The sequence below is a fragment of the Eretmochelys imbricata genome, chromosome 6 (genome assembly GCF_965152235.1).
Source record: "Eretmochelys imbricata isolate rEreImb1 chromosome 6, rEreImb1.hap1, whole genome shotgun sequence".
NCBI lineage: Eukaryota > Metazoa > Chordata > Testudines > Cheloniidae > Eretmochelys > Eretmochelys imbricata.
The window spans coordinates 127,700,257-127,723,365 of record NC_135577.1 but is presented as its reverse complement, the minus strand read 5'-3'; the positions used below and the strand labels follow the sequence as shown (position 1 = coordinate 127,723,365).

Genomic DNA, 23,109 nt, shown 5'->3' with positions numbered 1-23,109 from the left:
ATGTGCATCACTTTGCATTTATCAACATTGAATTTCATCTGCCATTTTGTTGCCCCGTCACCCAGTTTTGAGAGATACTTTTGTAGCTCTTCGCAGTCTGCCTTGGGCTTAACTATCTTGAGTAATTTTGTATCATCTGCAAATTTTGCCACCTCACTGTTTACCCCCTTTTCCAGATAATTTATGAATGTGTTGAATAGGACTGGGCCCACTACAGACCCCGGGGGGACACCACTATTTATCTCTCTCCGTTCCGAAAACTGACCATTTATTCCTACCCTTTGTTTCCTATCTTTTAGGATAGGAATCTGATGGAATCTGATTGGTATCTGATGAAGTGAGCTGTAGCTCACGAAAGCTCATGCTCAAATAAATTGGTTAGTCTCTAAGGTGCCACAAGTACTCCTTTTCTTTTTGCGAATACAGACTAACACGGCTGTTACTCTGAAACCTGTCATTATGCAAGGCACTGCATTTAGCCGTATGGAGTGGAAATCTATCAACTGCATGAAAAAACTTGCACAGATACAGACAGACATCATCTTCCTTTCCAAATGCAAACAGATGGACATCGTACCAAAAGGACTGAAGGTAAAAAATCCATTACAATCTACATACCACACAGACTATGCTGACAGCTTGTGCCACACGCTCTCAAAGAAACTGCGGAATCACCTGATCAACATCCTCTACAGCAAACAGGGAAAGATTAAGAATGAGCTCTCAGAACTGGATACTCTCATAAAAAACCAACCTTCCACACAAACTTCCTCGTGGCTGGATTTTACTAAAACTAGACAAGCCATTTACAACGCACACTTTGCTTCTCTACAAAAGAAAAAGGACACTAAACTTTCTAAACTACTACATGCTACAAGGGGCCACAGCAATGGTTCCCTCAACCCACCTAGCAATATTGTTAACCTATCCAACTATACTCTCAGCCCAGCAGAAGCAGCTGTTCTATCTCGGGGCCTCTCCTTCTGCCCCTCCACCCCCATGAACATGATACAGTTCTGTGGTGACCTAGAATCCTATTTTCGACGTCTCCGACTCAAGGAATATTTCCAAAATACCTCTGAACAACATACTAATCCACAGAGGTCTCCCTACCAACACTACAGAAAGAAGGATTCTAGGTGGACTCCTCCTGAAGGTCGAAACAGCAGACTGGACTTCTACATAGAGTGCTTCCGCCGACGTGCACGGGCTGAAATTGTGGAAAAGCAGCATCACTTGCCCCATAACCTCAGCCATGCGGAACGCAATGCCATCCACAGCCTCAGAAACAACTCTGACATCATAATCAAAAAGGCTGACAAAGGAGGTGCTGTTGTCATCATGAATAGGTCGGAATATGAACAAGAGGCTGCTCGGCAGCTCTCCAACACGAGTTTCTACAAGCCATTACCCTATGATCCCACTGAGAGTTACCAAAAGCAACTACAGCATTTGCTCAAGAAACTTCCTGAAAAAGCACAAGATCAAATCCGCACAGACACACCCCTGGAACCCCGACCTGGGATATTCTATCTACTACCCAAGATCCATAAACCTGGAAATCCTGGGCGCCCCATCATCTCAGGCATTGGCACCCTGACAGCAGGATTGTCTGGCTATGTAGACTCCCTCCTCAGGCCCTACGCTACCAGCACTCCCAGCTACCTTCGAGACACCACTGACTTCCTGAGGAAACTTCAATCCATCGGTGATCTTCCTGATAACACCATCCTGGCCACTATGGATGTAGAAGCCCTCTGCACCAACATTCCACACAAAGATGGACTACAAGCCGTCAGGAACACTATCCCCGATAATGTCACGGCTAACCTGGTGGCTGAAGGTATCTGATGAAGTGAGCTGTAGCTCACGAAAGCTCATGCTCAAATAAATTGGTTAGTCTCTAAGGTGCCACAAGTCCTCCTTTTCTTTTTATCTTTTAACCAGTTACTGATCCATGAGAGAACTTTCCCTCTTATCCCATAACTGCTTAGTTTGCTTAATAGCCTTTGGTGAGGGACCTTCTCAAAGGCTTTCTGAAAATGTAAATGCACTATATCAACTGGATCCCCCTTGTCCACATCCTTGTTGACCCCCTCAAAGAATACTAGTAGATTGGCAAGGCAGGATTTCCCTTTACAAAAACCATGTTGACTATTCCCTAACAAATTATGTTCATCTACATGCCTAACAATTTTGTTCTTTACTATAGTGTCAACCAGTTTGCCCGGTACTGAAGTCAGGCTTACCGGCCTGTCATTGCCGGGATCACCTCTGGAGCCCTTTTTAAAAATTGGCGTCACATTAGTTACACTCCAGTCCTTTGGTGCAGAAGCTGATTTAAATGATAGGTTACAGACGACAGTTAAGTAGCCCTTGGGCGAACACCACCTGGTCCTGGTGACTTATTTACCCTTCGGTAACAAACAGTCATAAGTGTGATTTGCAAAGCCCTTCAGCCAATGCCATGCCCCTCCAGTTCTTCTCCCTGCAGGTCCCCATCGTGTGTGTGTGCGGGGGGGGGGGGGTGAACACCCCGAGCCGCACAGTGCGCCCCCTGGATGGGGCTAGACGCCGCTCGGGCGCCCCCTGCCGGCACCCTGGGGAACAGCGCCCGCCCCGCAGACACGCCCACTGCCTGGCCCTTTAAGAGGGAGCCGTGGCGTTCTACCCGCGTGCCTGTGCCGACGTGTGACCGCCCGGGCGCCTCTCCTGATACAAGACACGCCCCTTGGCCACCCGCATGCGCAGCTCCTGCCCGGGGATTTTCACAGAGATCATCCCCCTCGTGTTGGGTGGGGGAATGTTAATGGGCATGCGCGCCCGTGGCGAGGCGGAAGTAAGGCTCCAGTGCTGACACGCTAGCGCATGCGCAAATCTTGTCCCGGGCAAATTAGGCGGGATTCTTCAGAGGCCGCTCCCTGCTCGTCCGGTTGCGCTCTGACGGCGCCTGCGCAACAACAGTCAGAGGTGGGTCTCTTGGCGGGTGAGCGCATGCGCATCTCTGAGGCCGGAGAAAAGCGCATTTGTTCAAAAGTCGAAGCACTTTGTGGGGTCGCCAAGCGCATGCGTGATAGCGGAATGGTGGTCGGGGAGGTAGATTTCCTTAGACACGGGCTTGGCTTTGCACATGCGCAGTTGACCGTGGGGGGAGACTCCTCTGTGAGGCCCTTCCTGCCCAGGCGGATGGGTCCGGTTGTGCACATGCGTGGTTGGTTCGGACCGCCCAAGGGGCGGGGCTTGGGCCGGCGGGGCTGTGCGCAGGCGCGCTCCCGGCCGAGGGGAAGTGAAGGTGGGTTCGCGCGGCACCTTTTCCGGCGGCGGCTGGGCTGGCCGCGCGAGGCGGGGAGCACCGCAGGTACGGGGCGGCCGGGTCCGCTCGCGGCAGCCGGCGCCGGGCAGTCACCGTCTCTCTCCGCCCCCTCTGCAGGCAGGAGCCGCCGCCCTCCATGAGCTGAGGAGCCGCCGCCCGGCGCGAAGGAAGGAGCCGGGCGCGGGGCCGCCCTGGGCCCGGCGGCGAAGGGCAGGGGGCTGGGCCTGCACCCGCACCCGGGCGGGCGGAGGGTCCGCAGCTGACGCGTCCCGCGGGTCTCCTCACGGCGGGCTGGCGGCCGCTCTGCCGGGCTTGGCGGGGGATCGGCTCGCCCCGGCCGCTGGGGCGGGATAGGCCCGCAGGCCTCCCCCGGGAACCCGCCTCCCGCCCGGTGCGGCGCTGGGTCTCGTGTCCCCCAGGCCGAGCGCCTCGCCCCGGCTGCCCTGGGCCCGGACGCCGCGGCCTCCCGCTCGCAGCACGTGTGCCAGCGGCCGCCGGGCTCCGCTCTGCCCCGAGGGGGCCCCGTGGATGCCGCCGAGATGGGCAAGGTGCTGTCCAAGATCTTCGGCAACAAGGAGATGCGGATCCTGATGCTGGGGCTGGACGCGGCCGGTAAAACCACCATCCTGTACAAACTGAAGCTGGGCCAGTCCGTCACCACCATCCCCACCGTGGGCTTCAACGTGGAGACGGTGACTTACAAAAACGTCAAGTTCAACGTGTGGGATGTCGGGGGCCAGGACAAGATCCGCCCCCTGTGGCGGCACTACTACACGGGCACGCAGGGGTTAATCTTCGTGGTGGACTGCGCCGACCGCGATCGCATCGACGAGGCCCGCCAGGAGCTGCACCGCATCATCAACGACCGGGAGATGCGGGACGCCATCATCCTCATCTTCGCCAACAAGCAGGACCTGCCCGATGCTATGAAACCCCATGAAATCCAGGAGAAACTGGGCCTCACCCGGATCAGGGATAGGAATTGGTACGTGCAGCCCTCCTGTGCTACCACAGGGGATGGACTCTATGAAGGGCTGACATGGTTAACGTCCAATTATAAATCCTAATGATAACAATAACTACTTAGTCTGCAGATAATTAAAAAAAAAAATAGCCTGCCTGGTTTCCTAGAAGAATGATTCTCTACCGAAAAAGTAAAAACCAAGCATCCATAGGGTTATGATCACTTCTTCTCCAGTTACCACCCTTTCCTTCTACACGCTGACTGGATTCCTGTTTAACTCTTCTTGCTTGGCGTTAGGATGCTGTAATTTCCAAATGTGACGCGAACACAAGCATAGATGCTATGGCAGACTTCCAGCAAACGGGGAAAGACACACTGTAGATTTGCTAAGTAATTTTTTTCCTCTCTTGATTAGCCCTTATAATGGTTTTTGTTTTTTTTTTGCAGGGCGGGGAGGGGTAACCATTTTCAATGTATGCTTTCCGGTTCTACTTTTTTGAATTTTTTTTTCTTTATCACTTGCTGTAGATTGCTTCTTTTTGCATTCATGCAGAATATGTTGATAGGTCTGTTTCATCAGTAAACTGAAAATTATTGCTTAAAATCAAACTGCAGTCTGTCTTTTTATATTGAGGACTTTTTTTAAAAAAGAAGTCCTTAATCTGTAACTAAATAGTAACTTTAAATCTGTCTTTTCATATCTAAGACTAACATGGTAAATAAAACCTTGCCTACAGTGGCAGATAGTGAGAATACCATTGTAATATGTTCAAAGTACATATCAGAGGCAATGTAAGAACTGCATTGAAATGTCAGCTGTGAAGTTCTGAACCATACATCATGCATGAGTAGGGATGCAAATAAGTTCCCCATATTGCATAGCAACCATATAATGAATAAAATGTGAATGATGTAATAGTTCCAAGTTATACTCTACTCACAGTTCCTATGTCTTGCATTGCAAAGTTAATGATGTTTAGCTGCAGTCTTAACTAGTTGTGTCAGTCTCCTCACAGTGCGAGAGATCATCTTTCCAGAAAGCATAGCAGTAACGTGTAAGCATTACTGTTCCTTTTACTTTAAATAATTTACCATTAGGCAAAAATCAAGTCGTGTCTTGCCTCTCTTACAATATAGGAAAGATGCATTTGTTAATCTTGAGACTTTTGGAGACATTTCCTCTTCCAAAGTTTGAAAATCTCATGTTTTCTGAAAAGCATGCATCTTTATCAGCTGCAACCCCCCCGCCCCCCATATGGATTTGTTTCCATATCATAATTATTTGAATACACAAGCTCAGTTGTAAACTTTAACAGAAATTAATCATTTTAACTTTTGAGTAACTGGCATTTGAAGAAGTCGTTTATATCACGATTTAGTTTTTGCAAGACCACAATTTAACCCATGAAAGTCATTCTAAACATTTTTGTCCCTCTGTTTCAGTAACATTACTATAATTCTTTATGAAAGAAACTGTGTTGAATGTCTGAATTTAAATCCATTGAGTAATTAGTAATGAGGGTGGGGTGTAGAGTGAGCATATGACTATGAATGTAAACTTCCACATATAGTTTTTAAAGGGCAAGCAGCTCACTTGCCATAACACCGTTTTCAGATGTCTCTGACTGGGAAGTTATGGCAAAAACAAACCAAACCCACCCAGATTGAGAGTTCAAATCAGTGTATCGTTTCAATCAAGTATTAATACTGGGTGCAAAAAATGTAAAGCAGCTGGGTTTTATTCAGCCTTAAGGATTAACTTCAGATTTCCTCAAAGAGTTAAACTCAACTGGGGAATTCTAGGAATGTAACTCTACAAAACTAGAAGAAGAGAAAACAAATGTTTTTTTGAGGGTGTAAGTTTTACATTAGATTGGGGCATTACACTACATTTCCGCAGTGTTGACTCTGTATGTTAAGTACAGTGTATTATGGAGCTCTTACCAAAGATTTATGGGGAGATAAAAATATTGAAGTTCATTTCCTAAAAATTTAATGCTTAGGACCCCTTGAAGAAAAATGCTTTGTTTAGAATATGGTTCCAAGAAAGGGACACTCTAAATGTGGGTTGCAATGGCAGTGATAGGATTCTGGATGATACTAGAAAATATAGCAATGATTCAGAAACAATTTTATAAAAGGAAAAAGTTCGTTAGAAAAGCAAGGCAAGTTGAATTACTTTAAATCATAATTCTGAAGGGGAAACTAGAAGTCTTCATTTTGGAAGTCTTTTTAAGTCCTTCTTGAATTGTTGCTCCATTTTCTAGTTTTTATAAATTCAATAAATTCATTTCAGTTAATGTAATTGGTCAAATAGTGTGGTAGTGTAAAGGTGTATAAACAAACACCAGGGTACAATTGTTTTCTTCTGGAAAAAATATAAAAAAAGCCAAGCACAAGGTAAATGCCTAAACTGGAAGACTTGAAGCTCTATTAATAGTTTTCAAACTTTCTTAAACATATCTCAATCAAAATGAAAAATTGGATTTTCACTTTCAGTCTAAAGTGTTTACTGTATTCTTTCTCTTCAGACACTGTTTGGGGCAGGTTTAAATTTCACTAGGTTTTTACATTAAATTGAATTCACAATTTTGTATTTCTTTGGTAATTTTTGTTACTTTAGATATTCTGTTGTGTAGGTAAAATGATAAATTTAATTATACTCTTGAATTTTTAAATGTTTTATTCTGGGGGGGAAAGACTCTAAAGTTACTGAAACTTGTGTGGCAGATAATTCAAAAATAAATGACCTTTGCTACTGAACGAAATATAAAGGCTTCATTTTCAAAATGTCTTTATGAAGGAAACGGGGGGAGGGGGAAGAATGCAAGTAATTGTAGCCTGCAGGTTAAAGTGGCAATCTTTTTTTTTATCAGAATTCTTACAACTGAATTATAAGTGCATCAACTTCTGTGTTCTTACGAATTTACGAAGTAAACTGGAGTACATTTTTTTGAATGGCATTATTCTTGTCTGGTAAGTGAATGAGTCTGTAGATTTTCATCTCCCTGACCTCAGTAAACAGGAATTTTGTGTTCTCAATATGGTTGTAGTGTTGGTAAAGAACTAATGAGCAGAAAATAAAGCAATTATACAGTGCAGCTCTCCTGGTATTTTACTTATATTTGAATATGGTAAAACCAGAAAGGATCTATATAATATACTGGAGTAGTGCCTTCTGCTTACATAGAGGCCTAGGTTCTGTTTAACCTGGGTTTGAAAGATTGTAATGCTATTAGTTTCTCTTTAGAGGACTCTTTAAGTCACATAATTACAATTGAAAAGTTGGAAAGAGGAGACAAGTTTCTTTTAAAAATATTTCCACTTCCAATTACAGGCTTTTTTATTTCAGTAAACTTAATATGTTATGCTTTGTAAAATACTTCAATACAAGATCTCTGCCCTAAGGAACTTACATTGTAACTTGGACAAATATAATGCACAGAACAATTTACCTGCCAGAAAGCACAGAGGTGCTGATGATGAGGTGATCAGTCCTGGAAAGTTTCATGAAGAAAATGGCTTTGAAGGAGTAGAGGGAGGGGAAGGTGCTTTTTTAGATTAAGCGGTAGAATGGAAAAATTGTTATAAGAAGTCGAGAGCTATTAGAGACTACAGAGGCATGTAAGGAGTTACAGGTAGAGATGTAAAGGAGTGAAGTTGTGTGGAGCTCCGAAGTTGAGAATGAAGCAGCTAGTTCAGCAATAAGGCAGTTAAGGAATTTGGAAGGGGAGTAGGGATAAGGCTAGAACAGTACACAAATTGAAGCTGCTAAAGTAATTTTTCAGAGTGGAGGGTAGAAATGTGATGTAACAGGAAAAGCTAACCAGATTTTGGAATCTGGATGTAGAGTGGCAGTTTGACATGCTTGAAGATGGTTGAGTTGACATTGAGAAGGGATAGAAGAGATACTGGCCTTTGAAGTGGATATGAGACATCAAGGAAAAATGCAACACTTTCTGGTCACCTTTCGTCACTTATGCCGAAAGATCAGGCGTATACAGGTGACTTGGGAATCATTAATATTGTCCCACTGCCTTAACCTAATCCTAAAAATCAATTTTCAAGTGCTTAGGTGTATCCAGGTGGTGTTGGTTCTAGTACAGTGGCTGCAATATTTAAAAAAAAAAAAAAAAAAAATTACCCTTTAGAACCTAGCTCAGGGGTTCTCACAACAAATTTTTTGGTGGCCTCAGAGTGCGGCCATCAACTCTTGCTGGTGGTTGCACTGACAATTTTTCCTAAACTACTTAATTAACTTTAGGAAAAACAAACAAATATGTGTATATATACATGTCCAAATCATTGTAATTTATTTATGTAGGGTTTTTTCAGACTCAGTAATAAAAATAACGTACAGTGGTCTCTATTCTTTACTGGACATAAACAGAATAGAAACACAAGGTGTTTTGCATGTTCTTGCATTTTTATGGCTTCTTTTGCTTTTTTGGTTGCTCTTTTTTTTTTTTTTTTAAACTTGCTGGCTAGTAAGTCTGCTGCTGTAAAACGTGATATTTGTATGTTTGTTAATATCACTTTTCACACCACACATACTCAGCCCCAGCAAGCCCTGGGACAAATTAGGCCCTGGATGGGGAGGAGGGCAAGGAGGCCATGGGGCTCCGTGATGATGGTGTGGGTGGTGAGCCTGGGACCAGAGCCTGCTATCATGTGGATGGAGCCCAAAGCTCCATGGCCAGACTACCCACCTGCCCTCTGGGAAAGTGGGGCATTCACCAGCTGCTTGCACCTCCAGCATTTGTGTCTTCGGCGTGGGGGCAGGGCCAAACCCCCACTAGTGGCCCTGGGAGAGGGGCCATTGCTTCTTTCCCGCCCTGTGTCCCCCATCACAGCCCAGGAGGATGTGGCCGCAAGAAAAGCCCTTCGTGGCCGCATTCGAGAAACGCTGATCTAGCTTGTGTCTTGTCTATACATAAACTTGAGCCACCTTAGCTATGGATGTGGCTTTTAAAACTGATTTAGTTAAACCGGAGCAAGTGTGCGTAGACACAACCTCAGAAAAATAAACTTGTAAATCTGGTAACATGTCATAGTTGTTGGTAAAAGTTGACATTATAAGGGTGACCATTTGTGGGTTAGATCTCTGTAACTGTGTGTGTGTTCAGCTTGAGCTTCATTTCTTAATTAAAATACTATTCTTGAATTATTATTCTTTATGAATCAGAAAAGCTTCACCAATCTCTTTTCCAGTCACTGGAGAAAATAGGTATTTATGGATAAGGTTTGGAAGAATTTGCCTGCCACCTACTAGCCTGAATGAAGACTAACCCTGCAAACAAAAACAAAAAAACCTGTTCCCCAGAGGCATGCAGTGCCCCTCAAATTAAAGCCACATTTCCATTCATTTAAAAAATGTACTGTTCTTTATTTAAATAGCACACTGCCAGTTAATCGACTTTCTATTTACATGTTATATAAACGGTAATACTGTCAGGGCTGGTCAAATGAAAATTATATTAATTACATATCTGACAAATTGACCTGACTGGCAGTTTCACTGTTTCCAGCAGAATTGTGGGGCGGAAAAAGTAGTCAAAACTGACAAGATTGATCAACTTTCACTTTGTAGTTTGTGGAAGGTCTCAGCAGCAGCAGAGGCACCAGAACTGTTAGGAACAACATTGCATTGGTATAATCTTGGTTTGGGTTTGTAATGTTTGCAACTTTAATGGCTAAAATAAAAATCTTAAATTACCCAGAAGATATTGGTACTTTGTGGGAAAACTTCCACTAGCCCTAGGTAAGTGTAAACTCCAAAGCACTATTTGTACAGAGTACTAGCATTTAATCCAGTGAGGGGTGGGGGAAGAATTACTATTCTGATACTTTAGCACTCACGTTGACCTTTAACTCTTTTAAAAAAAACAAACAAAAAAAAAAAACACCCCTAGGATTCTATACTGCGTAGGTTGTCCTTCAGTACTTAGGAGTGAAGCAAATTATTTAAACAAACATCAAATGTCAGAAGGACCATTTGAAGTATCATAAAAAGCAGGATAATTTTTGGGAGCGGCATTTTTGAAGAGATAAAATAGGTGAGCCGAATGGGTCTATCTTGTATTTTCAGGTAATCCTACTCTTAATACTTAGTGGCAAAGAGTCCTGTGGCACCTTATAGACTAACAGACGTATTGGAGCATAAGCTTTCGTGGGTGAATACCCACTTCATCGGATGCATGCACAAAAAATAGTAATTCAAGAATGGTATTCTAATGAAGAAAAGAAGCTAAAGATGAACACACACAGTTATAGAGATCTAACCCACAAATAGTCACCCTTACAATGTCAACTTTTACCAACAGCTACGACATGTATCATCCGACGTGCTACACATCCGACGAAGTGGGTATTCACCCACGAAAGCTTATGCTCCAATACGTCTGTTAGTCTATAAGGTGCCACAGGACACTACTGCTTTTACAGATCTAGACTAACACGGCTACCCCTCTGATACTTGATACTTAGTGTCTGTCCACGTGAGGTGATGCTGGTCAATAAATGCAATTCCAGTGCAAAAGCGCGGCATGGTGGATTTGATGCCTGTGGTCTGGGGAGGAAGTTAGTTCCATAAAAGTTTGAGACAGCTGTGATGGTACCTACTTTTGTAAAAAATGGAATGGAAAATAAGGGATAATGAGCTTGCATATGTTTATAGTACTATAACTTCTAGGGGGAGCCAGGGGGGGAGGGGGAGAGAAATAAGAACTGGATGCCTTTCCCTAGCTGTTAGGTTATTGCCTCCAAATTTAATTTGTAGATATTCTAATAGAAAAATTGTTTCACTTCACTGGTAGCATCGAAACTATTGGTACCATTCTTCCTTGCCCATTTATGGAACTAACTATCTCCTCCTCAGAGCATGTAATCAAATCTACAATGCCATGCTCCTAAATGGGGTTCCCAGCTGCCTTTTTGGAGGCTTTGTTGAACAAAAAAGCCGGAAGTCCTTTGGTGTGTGTTCAGAGACCTCAAAAGTGGTCTCGTGTAGGCACTTTTTTTGTTAGTTTAGATCTTTATTTAAGGGAAATATCTTAAAAGCTTCCTTCTGTTTCTCTGTCTCAAGTTAAATACACAAATAACAAAGCTTTTAAAACAGTCTGAATAAAAATCGCTTTTCTTTTCAATAAGGTTTCACTTCCAGTGTCATCCAGTAAGTGCTCTAGATCTTTATGGAATTGCCTAAGGCAGTGGTCTCAATGACCGGTCCGTGGACTGGCTCTGGTCCCTGAGATCTCCCTGACACAATTTAGGAAAGCAGCAAGCTGGTCCCTGGTATCAAAAAGGTTGAGAAATGCTGATCAGACGTACACAGAACCTGACTTCTTAACTTTTAAAAAGCAATTTTTAAATTTGTCTCAGGTCTATTGTGTAATCGTGAAGTGCAAAAAAAAAATTCAATTTTTTCCCCCTTTTGCAGGTCACCTTTTAAGTACCTCTATCTTCTGTACTCCTAGAATCATAGGACTGGAAGGGACCTTGAGAGGTCTTCTTGTCCAGTCCCCTGCACTCAAGGCAGGATTAATGTAACCCCTAGAGCTGCACTAACTGAACCAAAATTGGTTGTAGACACAGTACTTGGGCAAGACTCAGAGGATGGCATTTCTTCAAATAGTAGGTAGAAGCATTGTTAATGGAAATACTTCTATAGAAATATTTCGGTTTACAAAAAAAGCAAATACTGAATCACACTGCATTATTTCTAGTTCTAAAGATGAGTTCTACAGTTAAATGGGTAATGGAAATGACAGCAAAAGGAGTGAAAATTTTGTGCAGGCACATCTAATTCCACCCCCCAAATTCTTCTTTAATTCCAAAGGAGAGTGGGAGCAACGGAGCGTCCCATGTATTGTCAATGACAAGGGAAAAAGCAGATCTGGAAAATGTGACTGTTGTGCCATATTACTTGTGACACAGACAATTATGCTTGTATGATTAATCATATTCCATAGAGGTGCGTTTCACATTCAGGTTAGCTAGTTGAGTATGTAACACTTCAGAGTTCATAAGGTATGAAGGTAACTTGAGGGTAGGGTGGATATCTCTTGTGTTGCCCTCTCTAGTAAAAACAAGACTGGGAAGCGTGTGTGTGAGAGAGAGAGGTAGTGTTACTTTCTCATTTCTAGAAAGGCTGTAGTCTGGATGTTTAGCTGGAATTCTTCCATACGAAGGGAACAGTATTATTTCTATGCTGTTGTCCATTAAGACCTATGTCTTTTGATATCTAAAAATCTGGTGGGTTTTTGAGCTGTAATGACATCCTACTTATGTATTGTACTAAGTTTTTATATTTATACAGGTGTTTAAATGAAGGTTCATACATGTCCTTGGGGGGGCGGAGAGGGGTTTGTGCTGAGATTCGTCTATATGAATGCTTATCCTGGTATTACCAGCTATTAGAGGGAAAACCAGCTTTGGCACTGTGACTATTAATGTTCAGAATACAGGCAAAAACATTCCAGACACCATGTTTACATGAATGCAATAAGGATGCAAATAATAGGTTCGAACTCATATTCTATAAATGTTTTAAATTATATTGGTTTGCAGTGTTGTTGGGTAACACTGCAAGGTGTAATTGACACTGTTTCTAGTGTTGACAGCTTCTAAACTTGAAAATTACATTTGTTGGTCTGCCTTCCTCAGAAGTAGGTCTTACACTTCACAGTATAAGGAATGTGGGGTTACTCAGCCCTTATACTATTCGTATTTTTGCTGTTTTACCCTGAGGAACTTCCTTTAACATTTCTTTTGGAAACTGGGAATATTATTCTAGAAATGAAGCCATTAACTCTATGGCTGTTTCAACTTTTCAGTTACCACTAGGTGCACTGAAATGTGTTCATACAGTGTTAGTTAAACATCTGTCATAATGAATGCCCTTTTCCCCACAGGGGCTGGATTAGTTTGGAACTGCCTCAGCTCTTGTGGAGGCTTTTTCCCCCCATCATATAGGGATGGGTTTAATCTGTTGTCTTAGCAATAATTGAATCCAATGTGAGCCCAGTAGCATATGCTATTATACCCTCCAAGAAGAAGCGTTTGCTTGCAAACTCACAAGATTAGACTAAATGGCTTGGTTCTGGTTGAGCTCCCCCATCAAAACAAAGTCTGATGATGTAGAAGGTTCAGATATAGGGAATAAAAAAGCAATCCTGAGTTTGCCAAACACTGGGAACAACTTTTTTTTAATCTAGCTAGGAGGGACAAACAGTTATCTGCCTTATTTTCAGCGCTGTATTTATCATACAAATAAAATCACCTCATTAAAAAGAGTTGGGGACAGCCTTTGTCAACTGTATTGTGAATTTTGTTTTCTTTGCAATACCCAGCGCTTGCAAAAAGTCACCTGCTAGCCTGAGGACTAACCAAACTTGTCAAAGGCAGATAGAAAAGCTGCTGGATGAAGGTGAGGGATGCTTGGATCCCTGCCAAGGTTCTGTGCTTGGACCTTGCTCGGAGGCTCATTGTACCAACCTTCTGCTAGAGGAGACCGTTTTCTATTCACCTACTGCTTATCCACAAGCCTCCTGACTGTTTGGAGTGGGTCTCTTTTCCTAGCTGATTCATAGGGAGGGCCAGCAGGATGCCTGCTGGTCTGCCACTCCTTCAGGCTCTGGGTTTTTTTGTATAGTTTTCTCCCCTGAATAGCTTTTAGAACCTGCCTTGACTGCTGTTCATTGCTTTGCTTAGCCGCCGCAGCAGAAGGAACCTGATACATTGTAATCAATTTTAGTGGTCATAGGGTACTGAGTAGCAGCAATGAAGTGGAGCCAGGCCTCTTCGCTTTCTCAAGTGGCAGAATGAAGTTTTGAGCAACATTAGAACTGACTATAGACTCAACAAATGCTTTGCTGGTGTTGTGCTCTTCTGCTGTGATTCCTGCATCTATACTGGAGGATTTGCTGGCATTGCTATGTTGGGGGGGGTGACCGTATGTGGGGTTTTTTTTGTTTTACACCCCGACTGATCTAGCTGTGCCCACAAAAAATAAAGCTTAAATTCTTCAGAACTTGATAGTTCAGTCCCCCACTCTCAGCAAAGGGGCAAGTTTGCCGCTCCTTGTTGAAGTCCTGTCAACCTTCTCAAAGGAAAAATGGAATTGGATATTGTCTGCATCTAAGCACTTCAAGGGCTAAGTATTAAAGCGTTCTATAAACTAGTAACACACTTGCATTATATAACCATTTACAGTTTTGGCCACACTTGTGATTCATAGACTCTAAGGACAGACAGGATCATCTTGATCCTCTAGTCTGATCTCCTGCACAATAAAGGCCACAGAACCTCACCCACCCACCCCTGAAACAGATCCATTACAGTAGAATCTCAGAGTTACGAACACCTTGGGAATGGAGGTTGTTCGTAACTGAACACAACAGTCTCGTTGTTCTTCTAAAAATTTACAACTGAACATTGACTTAATACAGCTTTGAAACTTTACTACGCAGAAGAAAAATGCTGCTTTCCCTTTATTTTTGTAGTAGTTTAACACAGCACTGTACTGCAATTGCTCTTTTTTCCTCTCTGCTACTGCCTGATTGTGTACTTCTGGTTCCAAATGAGGTATGTGGTTGACTGATCAGTTTGTAACTCTGGGGCTCATAACTCTGAGGTTCTATTATACCTCTGGTTGAGTTACTGAAGTCCTCAAACCATGATTTTAAGACTTCAAGTTACACAGAATTCACCATTTACTTAGTTTAAACCTGCAAATGATCTGTGCCCCATGCCGTAGAGGAAAGTAACCCCCTCCCCCCCAGGATCTCTGCCAATCTGAATTGGTGGGCGAAATCCTTCCTGACCCCAAATATGGTGAGCAGACCCACCAGCCACATACCTGAATTCTATTTTTCTAATGCCTTTTAGTGATTAATATATAGAATGATCTTTCAATTGTTACGCTGTTTTGAATCAATGAGAACATTTAACGGTTTTTAAGTGAAAGTTTTAAGTCTCAGGTTTTGGGGGTCTTATTCTCCTGAGCTGGTGGGAATGGACTGTATGCAAAATGGTCTTGGGGCCACTGTACAGGTGTCATTTTGCTCTTGGTCCAAGGATTAGCATTTAATGGTCTTGCAGCCTCTGGGCCTTGGGGTATGTCTAAGTTTTGAGCTGTGTGTGTAAATCCCAGCTTAAGGAGAGATGCGTGCAGTGACTCTGTCTGAGCTAGGACAATATAGGATGAGTTAGCCACCTTGAGTACATGCCCAGCATCTCAGATGGGTACGTATTGAAGGCGGCCTGCCCCTTGCGCTGCCATAGCTACGCTCTGTTTATAGCATGCTGCCTCACAGCTGGCACAGATGTGCCGCCTTGAGCGGGGTATCGTACCCCCAGCTCGAAATGCAGACGTACCCTCAGGCTGAGTTACCCACCAAGGCAGCCACCTTGATGACAAAATATTTCTCCTTCTTTCCTTGTGCCTCCCCACCTGTTGTCTTTTATCTTATAGAGTGTAAGCTCTTTGGGGCAGAGGCTGTCTTTGTTCTCTTTTGTACAGCACCTAGCACAAGGAAGCCTTGCTCCATGACTGGAGCGCCTAGGTGCTACCATAATACAAACAATAGATGGGCAACAATCTTTTTAAAAAACAAAAAGCTGGTGGTAAAGCCCTCAGAAGGACAGAGGTACTAACCCACTTCATTAAAGATTCAGTTGGTGTACTGACTGCTTGTCACTGGCTTCCTCCGTCTTTCAGAAGAGGTGATGAAGTGAGAATACTAGATCAAACAATGGTCTGTCTAGTCAAAGTTCATATCTCAATAACCCAGCACAAGTTGCTTCAGACGAATGTGTGGTTAAACAACCAAAGATGCCCCCCATAATGGTCACTTTTGGGCACTAAAATAACTATAGGGCAAAGATTCCCAAACTTTTTTTTTTTTTTTTTGCTGCACCCCCTTTTGGAGGTTCACATCCTATGCACACCCTCCTCTTCCTAAGAAACAGAATTTCTGTAGATGCCAGGAGTCTGGGAGACCATCCCGGCTTGGATGTCCTGTTTGTCCCCAGCCTGCAAACATCCCCTGGTTGGGACATGCTCTGGGCGGCAGGACATAGGCAGCCAGGCTGGACCTCTGCCCTTGGGACACTCCCATGATAATTTACAGGCTGCGAGCTTCTCTGGCCCGGACACAATCCCCAGCATGCATGTGCAAGGGCCTGTGTGAGCAGGGAGAAACTACCTGCCAACGAGGTGCCTGTGTATCAACCTATGAGAGGCAAGCTGCTCCTCATCCCTCCCTCTCCCTTGTTCTTCCAGCCTGGCAGGAGCTGGAGGGAGACACTTAGTGAGAGGAATTCTTTTATCAACAGTATTTTGAAGAAACACAAAAAAATTCTTAAGCACAGTCAGGTCCTGGTGCCCCCTAATAACCATGGCATGGGCACACCCCACAGTTTGAGAACCAGTGCTGTAAGGGAAATCGTTTTCTAGCCCAATGTAATTGTTTGGGTTATGTCCTAGTACGCATGACGGGTTTGTCTTTAGCTAGTGTAACTCTGTGTTGTAATTATGCCTAATTCTTTAACAAATCCTGCTCTCCTAGTGAGTTCCTCTGGTTAACTGTGTTGTGTAAACCATTCCCTTTATCAGCCTGGAAAGTTTACCTTTTAAAGGTGTTCCTTTCTCTCCAATTTACCCTCTCCTAAGGTAAGAACACTCCCATGATTCTACATTCCTTTCAGATATCTCCTTAAACTGAGCAGCCTTAAACTTTTCAATCTTACCTCACAGAAAAGTCTTGCCATGTCTCTGGCCGCTTTTGCTGTCCTCCTCCGGGCTTTTTCTATTTCTTGCTTATATCCTTTTTGAAACAGGGTTATAGAAACTGACTGTGGTATTCAAGGTGAGAGAATATTGTCCTAGATATTAGTATTGTGTGGTAGGATCTAGAGGTTCCAGCTCCATTGTGTTAGGTGCTGTACAAACAACGAAAAGACCTGGCCAAAGAATTTACAATCAAAGTTGGTATTAGTCTCTGTCCCTTTCTTAATATATCATTTTTCTTTCCCATTTTGGTCACTGCTGTCCTTTTTGTCACAGGCAACAGTTTAGCAAGTCTGTTTTCCCAAACCTTTGGAAGCTGAACCCTCCTTCATGAAATTAAATCCAGTTTAATCCTCATGCAACCCTGCTATGTGTGAACAGAGGCCTACAAATCTTTCTTTATACATCTGTGTCTGCCCTGTCCCCCCTTCCATGGTGGGAAACACTAGTGTAGATTATGCTTTCTCTTCTTCCTTGCATGCTCTGACCAGTGAAATTACTTTAAACATCTGTTAATATCAGTGACATTTGAGTTATTACTTATTGAAACGAATGTGGAACTTCACATCTCAGCTATTGTTTCAGAGTCTCTGCCAATTCGGCAACTCAGGTTACTTCAATTACACTTTATTGGAGTTTCAGAGTAGCAGCCGTGCTAGTCTGTATCCACAAAAAGAAAAGGAGTACTTGTGGCACCTTAGAGACTAACAAATTTATTTGAGCGTAAGCTTTCGTGAGCTACAGCAGAGTGGCTCTTGATGAAGTTCTTTTGATTCCTTTCCCCCCCACCCCCCATCTGCAAAGCTTACCAGTTTCTTGTTCACCCCTCTTTAGATCATTATGAAATAGCACCCGTTCCACGGTGGAGATTTAAGGCACTCCTATATCATCCTTTTATGCTGAAGAGTGAGTTTATTCATACAGTTTTCTCTCAACACATTTCTAATCTATAATTTGTCTTCCTCCATGACTGCTTAGTAGCCCCTTGTGAGGGATTTTGAAAAGATCTCTGGAAGTTCTTGTGATGCCCACCAGTTCTTTTATCCACCACTTAATAAACATGTATATTGTGGTAGCAGCTAAAGTCTTCAACTAGATCAGGACCCCGTTGTTCTAGGCACTATACAAACAGGGTAATTGATAATCCCTGCACTAGACAGTTTACAGTCTAAAAGACAAGACCTTTAGCAGGTGAAGGAGACAAACAAGCAAAGATGGGGAGAGTGAGGTAACAAAAGCACTATTTAGCACAGAGTAGATGTCTGTCCAGTGTAGCCAATCAGTCAGCTCATCAACTCTCTACTTGTTATCAGGTGGCAGTTTTCTGCAGTGAGATGGAAGGAGGATAAAGCATATGGCTTCTGACTGACTTCTCCCCCCACACAGCACAAGCAACCACATGGGAGAACATATGCTGGGAGAGGCTGACCGAACTGGAGTGAAGATGGACGTCAACTTTATTATGAGACAGGAGGAGGAATAGCTCAGGGGGCTTTGAAAGCTTGAATGAGAGTTTGTGTGGTAGAGGGGAAGCCTATGCAGGGTTTGAGGGATTTGGCATGGCCAGAGCCATGATCTAGGGCAATGATTTTAGCAGCAGCATTTTGAGTGGATTTGTCTGCTTCAAAGAATAGTAGGCTGAAAAGAGGTGTGATTTTTTTTTCCCCTCCGCCCTGTCCCCTCCTTACAGCAGCTGGGCTGCCTGGGTCCCTATTGTAGTGGGGTAGCTAAAACATGAACACCTTAAAAGCTTCTCATTAAAAACATTTACAATGTGTTTGGTCTCCTTACTGGAATCCACCATTTTTTGTTACTTAGGGTGGAGCTGGTTATACTGATGAGTGTCTGTTCCCTATTTGAGGGAAACCATAATTTTAATCACAAGGAATTATAAGTTCTACCTCTATTTGTAGAAGGAAAATTATGCCTGCAAACATCTGAGGCCTACCTGAAATGGGGCCCATCCAGTGTACTGTGTGTGTGTCCTTTATTTAGAAAACATTTCTTGCCCTTCTATAACTACCAAAACCCACAATTTTATATAATGCAATGGGCTGTATGTGAATGTAATCAGTACTGTTTTAGAGAAATTCCCCCAAGCTATATTTCCTTACATCAGTCACTTCATGAAGGAGTCCTGGTATCTAAATTGAGGTGTCTGTGCAGCATACAGCAGTCTTCTTAAATGTGACTTACATTTTGAAAAAAAATGAAGTAAATAAGATGGTGCATTGGATGCTCCAACTAAGCGGGGCAGGAGGGGGCAGTCAATAAGCTGATTTTTTTTTTAAACCAGGTAATATCTCCTATCAATGGTCCTCATGCGGAGAACTGAGCAGATGCTCGTTCTCAGTTTTTCCCTGTGTGAAGTCATGTGCAGTGCAGGTGCAAAACAATTCTGCACCCTTGCAAATTCAGATTGTCCAGGGTTTAGTATGCTGTCTCAAATTGCCTCAGTACGAGGAACTGTGGTATTAAATTACATAATGACCTGAAAGATGGAGTGAAATGAAGTGGTGGCATCTGTGGGCAGCACACATTTTAGAGTAGCCAGGATGATGGAGCGCTACGGTGGAATGTGGAGTAATTTAACAAACCTAAATTAGGCCTAAGTGGCTCCCGTGATTGGTTCAGAACTCTTCATGTGAAGGCACCACTTTAAATTCAGCCAGGTCGTGAATGGCCAGATGTGATCAGACAGCTGCTTAGTGAGGTGTGTAGGAAACGAGCTCAGTCCAGTTTCTAGTGCACAAGCATCCACATTACAGACCCCAGTTAGCACTAAGTGTCTGTCGGGTAGTCTGAGGAACTGGGGACTGAGTGAACATAGACTCTACTATCCTTCCTCATGTACAGTTGGAGCACTCTGAGGGGAAGCTGGAACTGCTCCCACACCTTATTTGTCTGACTTAGGCCTTGTCTACATTACAGAGTTTTGTCATCAAAAGTCAGCTTTCATTGACAAAACAGTGGAGGTGTACACACCACCATGCTCCTCCCGCCGACAAAACTCTCCTGCTTTGCCGACAAAATAAAACCACCTTGATGAGAGGTGTAGAGATTTTTGCGGCAAAGTTGTATTGACAAAGTGTCAGTGTAGACCCTGCGCTTGGTTATGTTGCTGTAAATGGCCTCCAGGAGGTGTCCCGCAATGCCCATCCTGACCGCTGTTTGAATGCCACTGCCCTGCACCCAGGTACATAGATATCAGTTCCCCTCACCCCCCATTTAAAGGCCCGGGAATTTTTAAAATGCCACTTCCTGTTTGCTCAGCATGGACAATTCACATCGCATCTTCCCAGCTGACCAGGGCGGCTTCACGCAGTAAATGCTCTCCCGTGTAGAGCATCCCTGAGTTGTTGGATCTGCTGGCAGTGTGGGGAGAGGAGGCTGCACAGACCCAGCTCTGCTCCAGCCATAGGGACTTTGATACCTATGGTCAGATTTCTCATGACATGTTGGAGAAGGGCTACGAACAGGACATGCAGCAGAGTGGTGTGAGGATAAAGGAGCTGAGGCCGGTCTACCAGAAGGCAAGGGAGTCAAACTGTCGCTCTGGTGCTGTGCCGAAGACCTGCTGCTTCTATAAGGAGCTGGATGTCATCCTCGGTGGCGACCCTGCTCCCACTGCCAAGAGCCCTGTGGATACTTTGGTGGGGCTGGAGATGGCGGAGAGCGGACTCAACCCCGAGGACAAAGTTGTGGACGAGGAGGTCGAGTTGGAGGACAATGTGGCACACATAGCAAGGTCGTCTGGTGGCATGGCGAGCCAGGACCTCTTTTCCGTTCCAGAGGGGTCTAGCCAGTCCTAGCAGCCCATCTCTGGTGTGCATGATGGAGGAGAGGAGAGCTGTGGTAATTGATCTTTTTGAGTTGATGATGCTCAGTTATGAGGTAGAGCTGTCCTTTGCTTTGTATATTCTGGAAGTGGTGAAGGGATAGAAATGTACAAGACTAGCTATGTTTGCGTGTGCTTCACGTCCTCCTGTGCAGCTAAGCAGTGCAGTGGAACTGTGTGTTAATGCATACCAAGATTTCACGGAGAGAAAAGCATGTGTTATTTGGAGAGAAATCCTCCAGAGAGAGCTCTAGGAAACTTTCCTGCAGGTACCTGCCAATCCTCTACCGAAGGGTCCTTGGCAGAGCTGCTTTGTTCCTTTCCCAGTTGTAGGAAACTTTCCTGCACCAATTGGCAATCACTTGTGCAGCAACCAATGTGGCACACAGGCGAGCCACGTAGGGACCTGGTCTGAATCCACACGCATACAGGAGATGCACCCGTGCCTCCTTGCTTACCCTTAGGAGTGAGATATCGGCTTCAATGATCCCCGCCTGTGGAAAATGGTGGTAGAATTTAAAATATTGTCCCTAATCGCCTGCAGTGATCCCCTTTAAAAAAAACAACAACCCACCAAGACTCTTTGCCCCATCTTGAGCACTCCCTCCCCTCTCCCCCCCACCCCGTCCAGGCTGAACTCACCATGTTTAGGGCGTTCATCGAGCTGTGTGCTTGCCAAGGGACAGTGAGAAACTGATTTGTATTTTTAAAAAGGGTGCATTTTATTATAATGATTCGATGCTGTGTATGCACTAACCATCATGCTTCTCTTTGTTTCTTGTGTTTCCGCAGATGTGGCCTTCAGGGGAACCCCATACACACCGGCGGAGTGTCTCCGCCATATAAGGAAGTGATCAAGGAGGACATGTTTCAAGAGGTGCTCCAATCCTCAGAGGCTGAAAAACAAGAATGCAAGGTGTGGAGAGAGACTTTAAAAGAAAATTCTAAAATTGAGAGGCGGGACAGATGGCTACCTACAGTGTGCTGCTCTCTGTCAATGCTAAAGCACCAATTGTGGACCTGCTCTGCTGACAGAAGGAACATTGTGTGAACATGCACAAACCATGTCACTATACCGGTGTTCGATTGTCGGTGTAACTTGCGTTGACAAAACTCTGTGTAGACAAGGCCTTAGTCTTCAATGCTGCTAGCCCAGCACTTCCTATGAGCAATGAAATTCATACTGTTACTTAAAAATTGACAACAGGGCTGCAGATGTGCTTGTCGTCTTGCCCAAGACAACAAACAGAGAAAAACAGAACTGAATGACATAAGGGAATCCTAGCTAGCTTTAACTCCTGCAGGAAAAAGAGGCTCCTGACAGCTAAGCCATATCTGCTCATTGTGCTGCAATAGTTGAAGCAAATAAGATGTAAACTTTATTAGTATAAAGTATCAAATGCAACGAATGGTTGTTTAGAAGGGCATGGTACATCCCTCATTGGTTCCAGGTTTGGCATTCTAATAATAGCTTTTCCTTTGTATTAACGGAAGATAGAGGGAGTGAGTAAGTGAGGTCTGGACTTCTGGCAAAAGACACATCTATCAATCCTGCCTTTTGATCATTCTTCAGGGAGAATTATTTTGTGTTGTAGATTTAAAGGGGAGAGACTTAGAAGGGAGGGGGTGGAGATCTTGCTCAAATGTAACATTATCCCTTTGCTTTTTTGTCCCTAACTCTTCTGGTATATGTACACTTATCTTGATTTTGTTTAATTTCACGGTTTCTCAAACAAAATTTATCTTTACTTCAGTTTTTCCTGGAAAACTATTGGTGGTCTCTTGACTATTAAGCTTGTTGTTGTGAAGTTTTTCTACTTCCTCCCCCCCACCCCCTTTCACCGGTGAAGTCATCTTGTCTCTTCAGTTTTGGTTACGTATCCAAAGTATGCATGTACAGATACAGTAATGGAAGGTGTCTGGAATAAGTTAAATACCAGTCTTGATATTGATGTGAAGAGCAGCTGAGTCCGAACTTGGTCTGTCATCAATTAAATATGTTCTTTCTTATGAAGACTTGTTTCTTTTGCATTTCAGAGCAGGAGAAATACTTTAGTAGATGGTGCAGATGTTCTTATTGTGATACAATTACTGCTTCCAAAGGGGAGAGCTCATTTTAACTTCCTGCATCAAGAGCCCCACTTCCATCATTCTCATGCTCTGTTCTCTTGCTCCCTTCTAAGTTGGCAATTCTTTTGAGTAGA

The 23,109-nt window shown here is 43.8% G+C and overlaps 1 protein-coding gene across 4 annotated transcripts; it reads left to right on the top strand.

Annotated features, from left to right (window-relative positions):
• The first annotated feature begins 2,887 nt into the window (after nucleotides 1-2,887).
• ARF6 (ARF GTPase 6) lies at nucleotides 2,888-22,909 on the top strand. Of its 4 annotated transcripts, none has more exons than XM_077819690.1 (2): nucleotides 2,888-2,970; nucleotides 3,431-7,051. In XM_077819690.1, exon 2 carries the CDS (start codon nucleotides 3,853-3,855, stop codon nucleotides 4,378-4,380), a length of 528 nt encoding a protein of 175 aa, XP_077675816.1. In that variant the 5' UTR covers nucleotides 2,888-2,970; nucleotides 3,431-3,852; the 3' UTR covers nucleotides 4,381-7,051. The 4 variants fall into 4 exon arrangements, with proteins under 4 accessions (XP_077675816.1, XP_077675817.1, XP_077675819.1 ...); XM_077819691.1 differs by lacking the exon at nucleotides 2,888-2,970 and adding an exon at nucleotides 3,261-3,292; XM_077819693.1 differs by lacking the exon at nucleotides 2,888-2,970 and adding an exon at nucleotides 21,698-22,909 and having other exon boundaries at nucleotides 3,299-4,298.
• The last annotated feature ends 200 nt before the right edge of the window (nucleotides 22,910-23,109 follow it).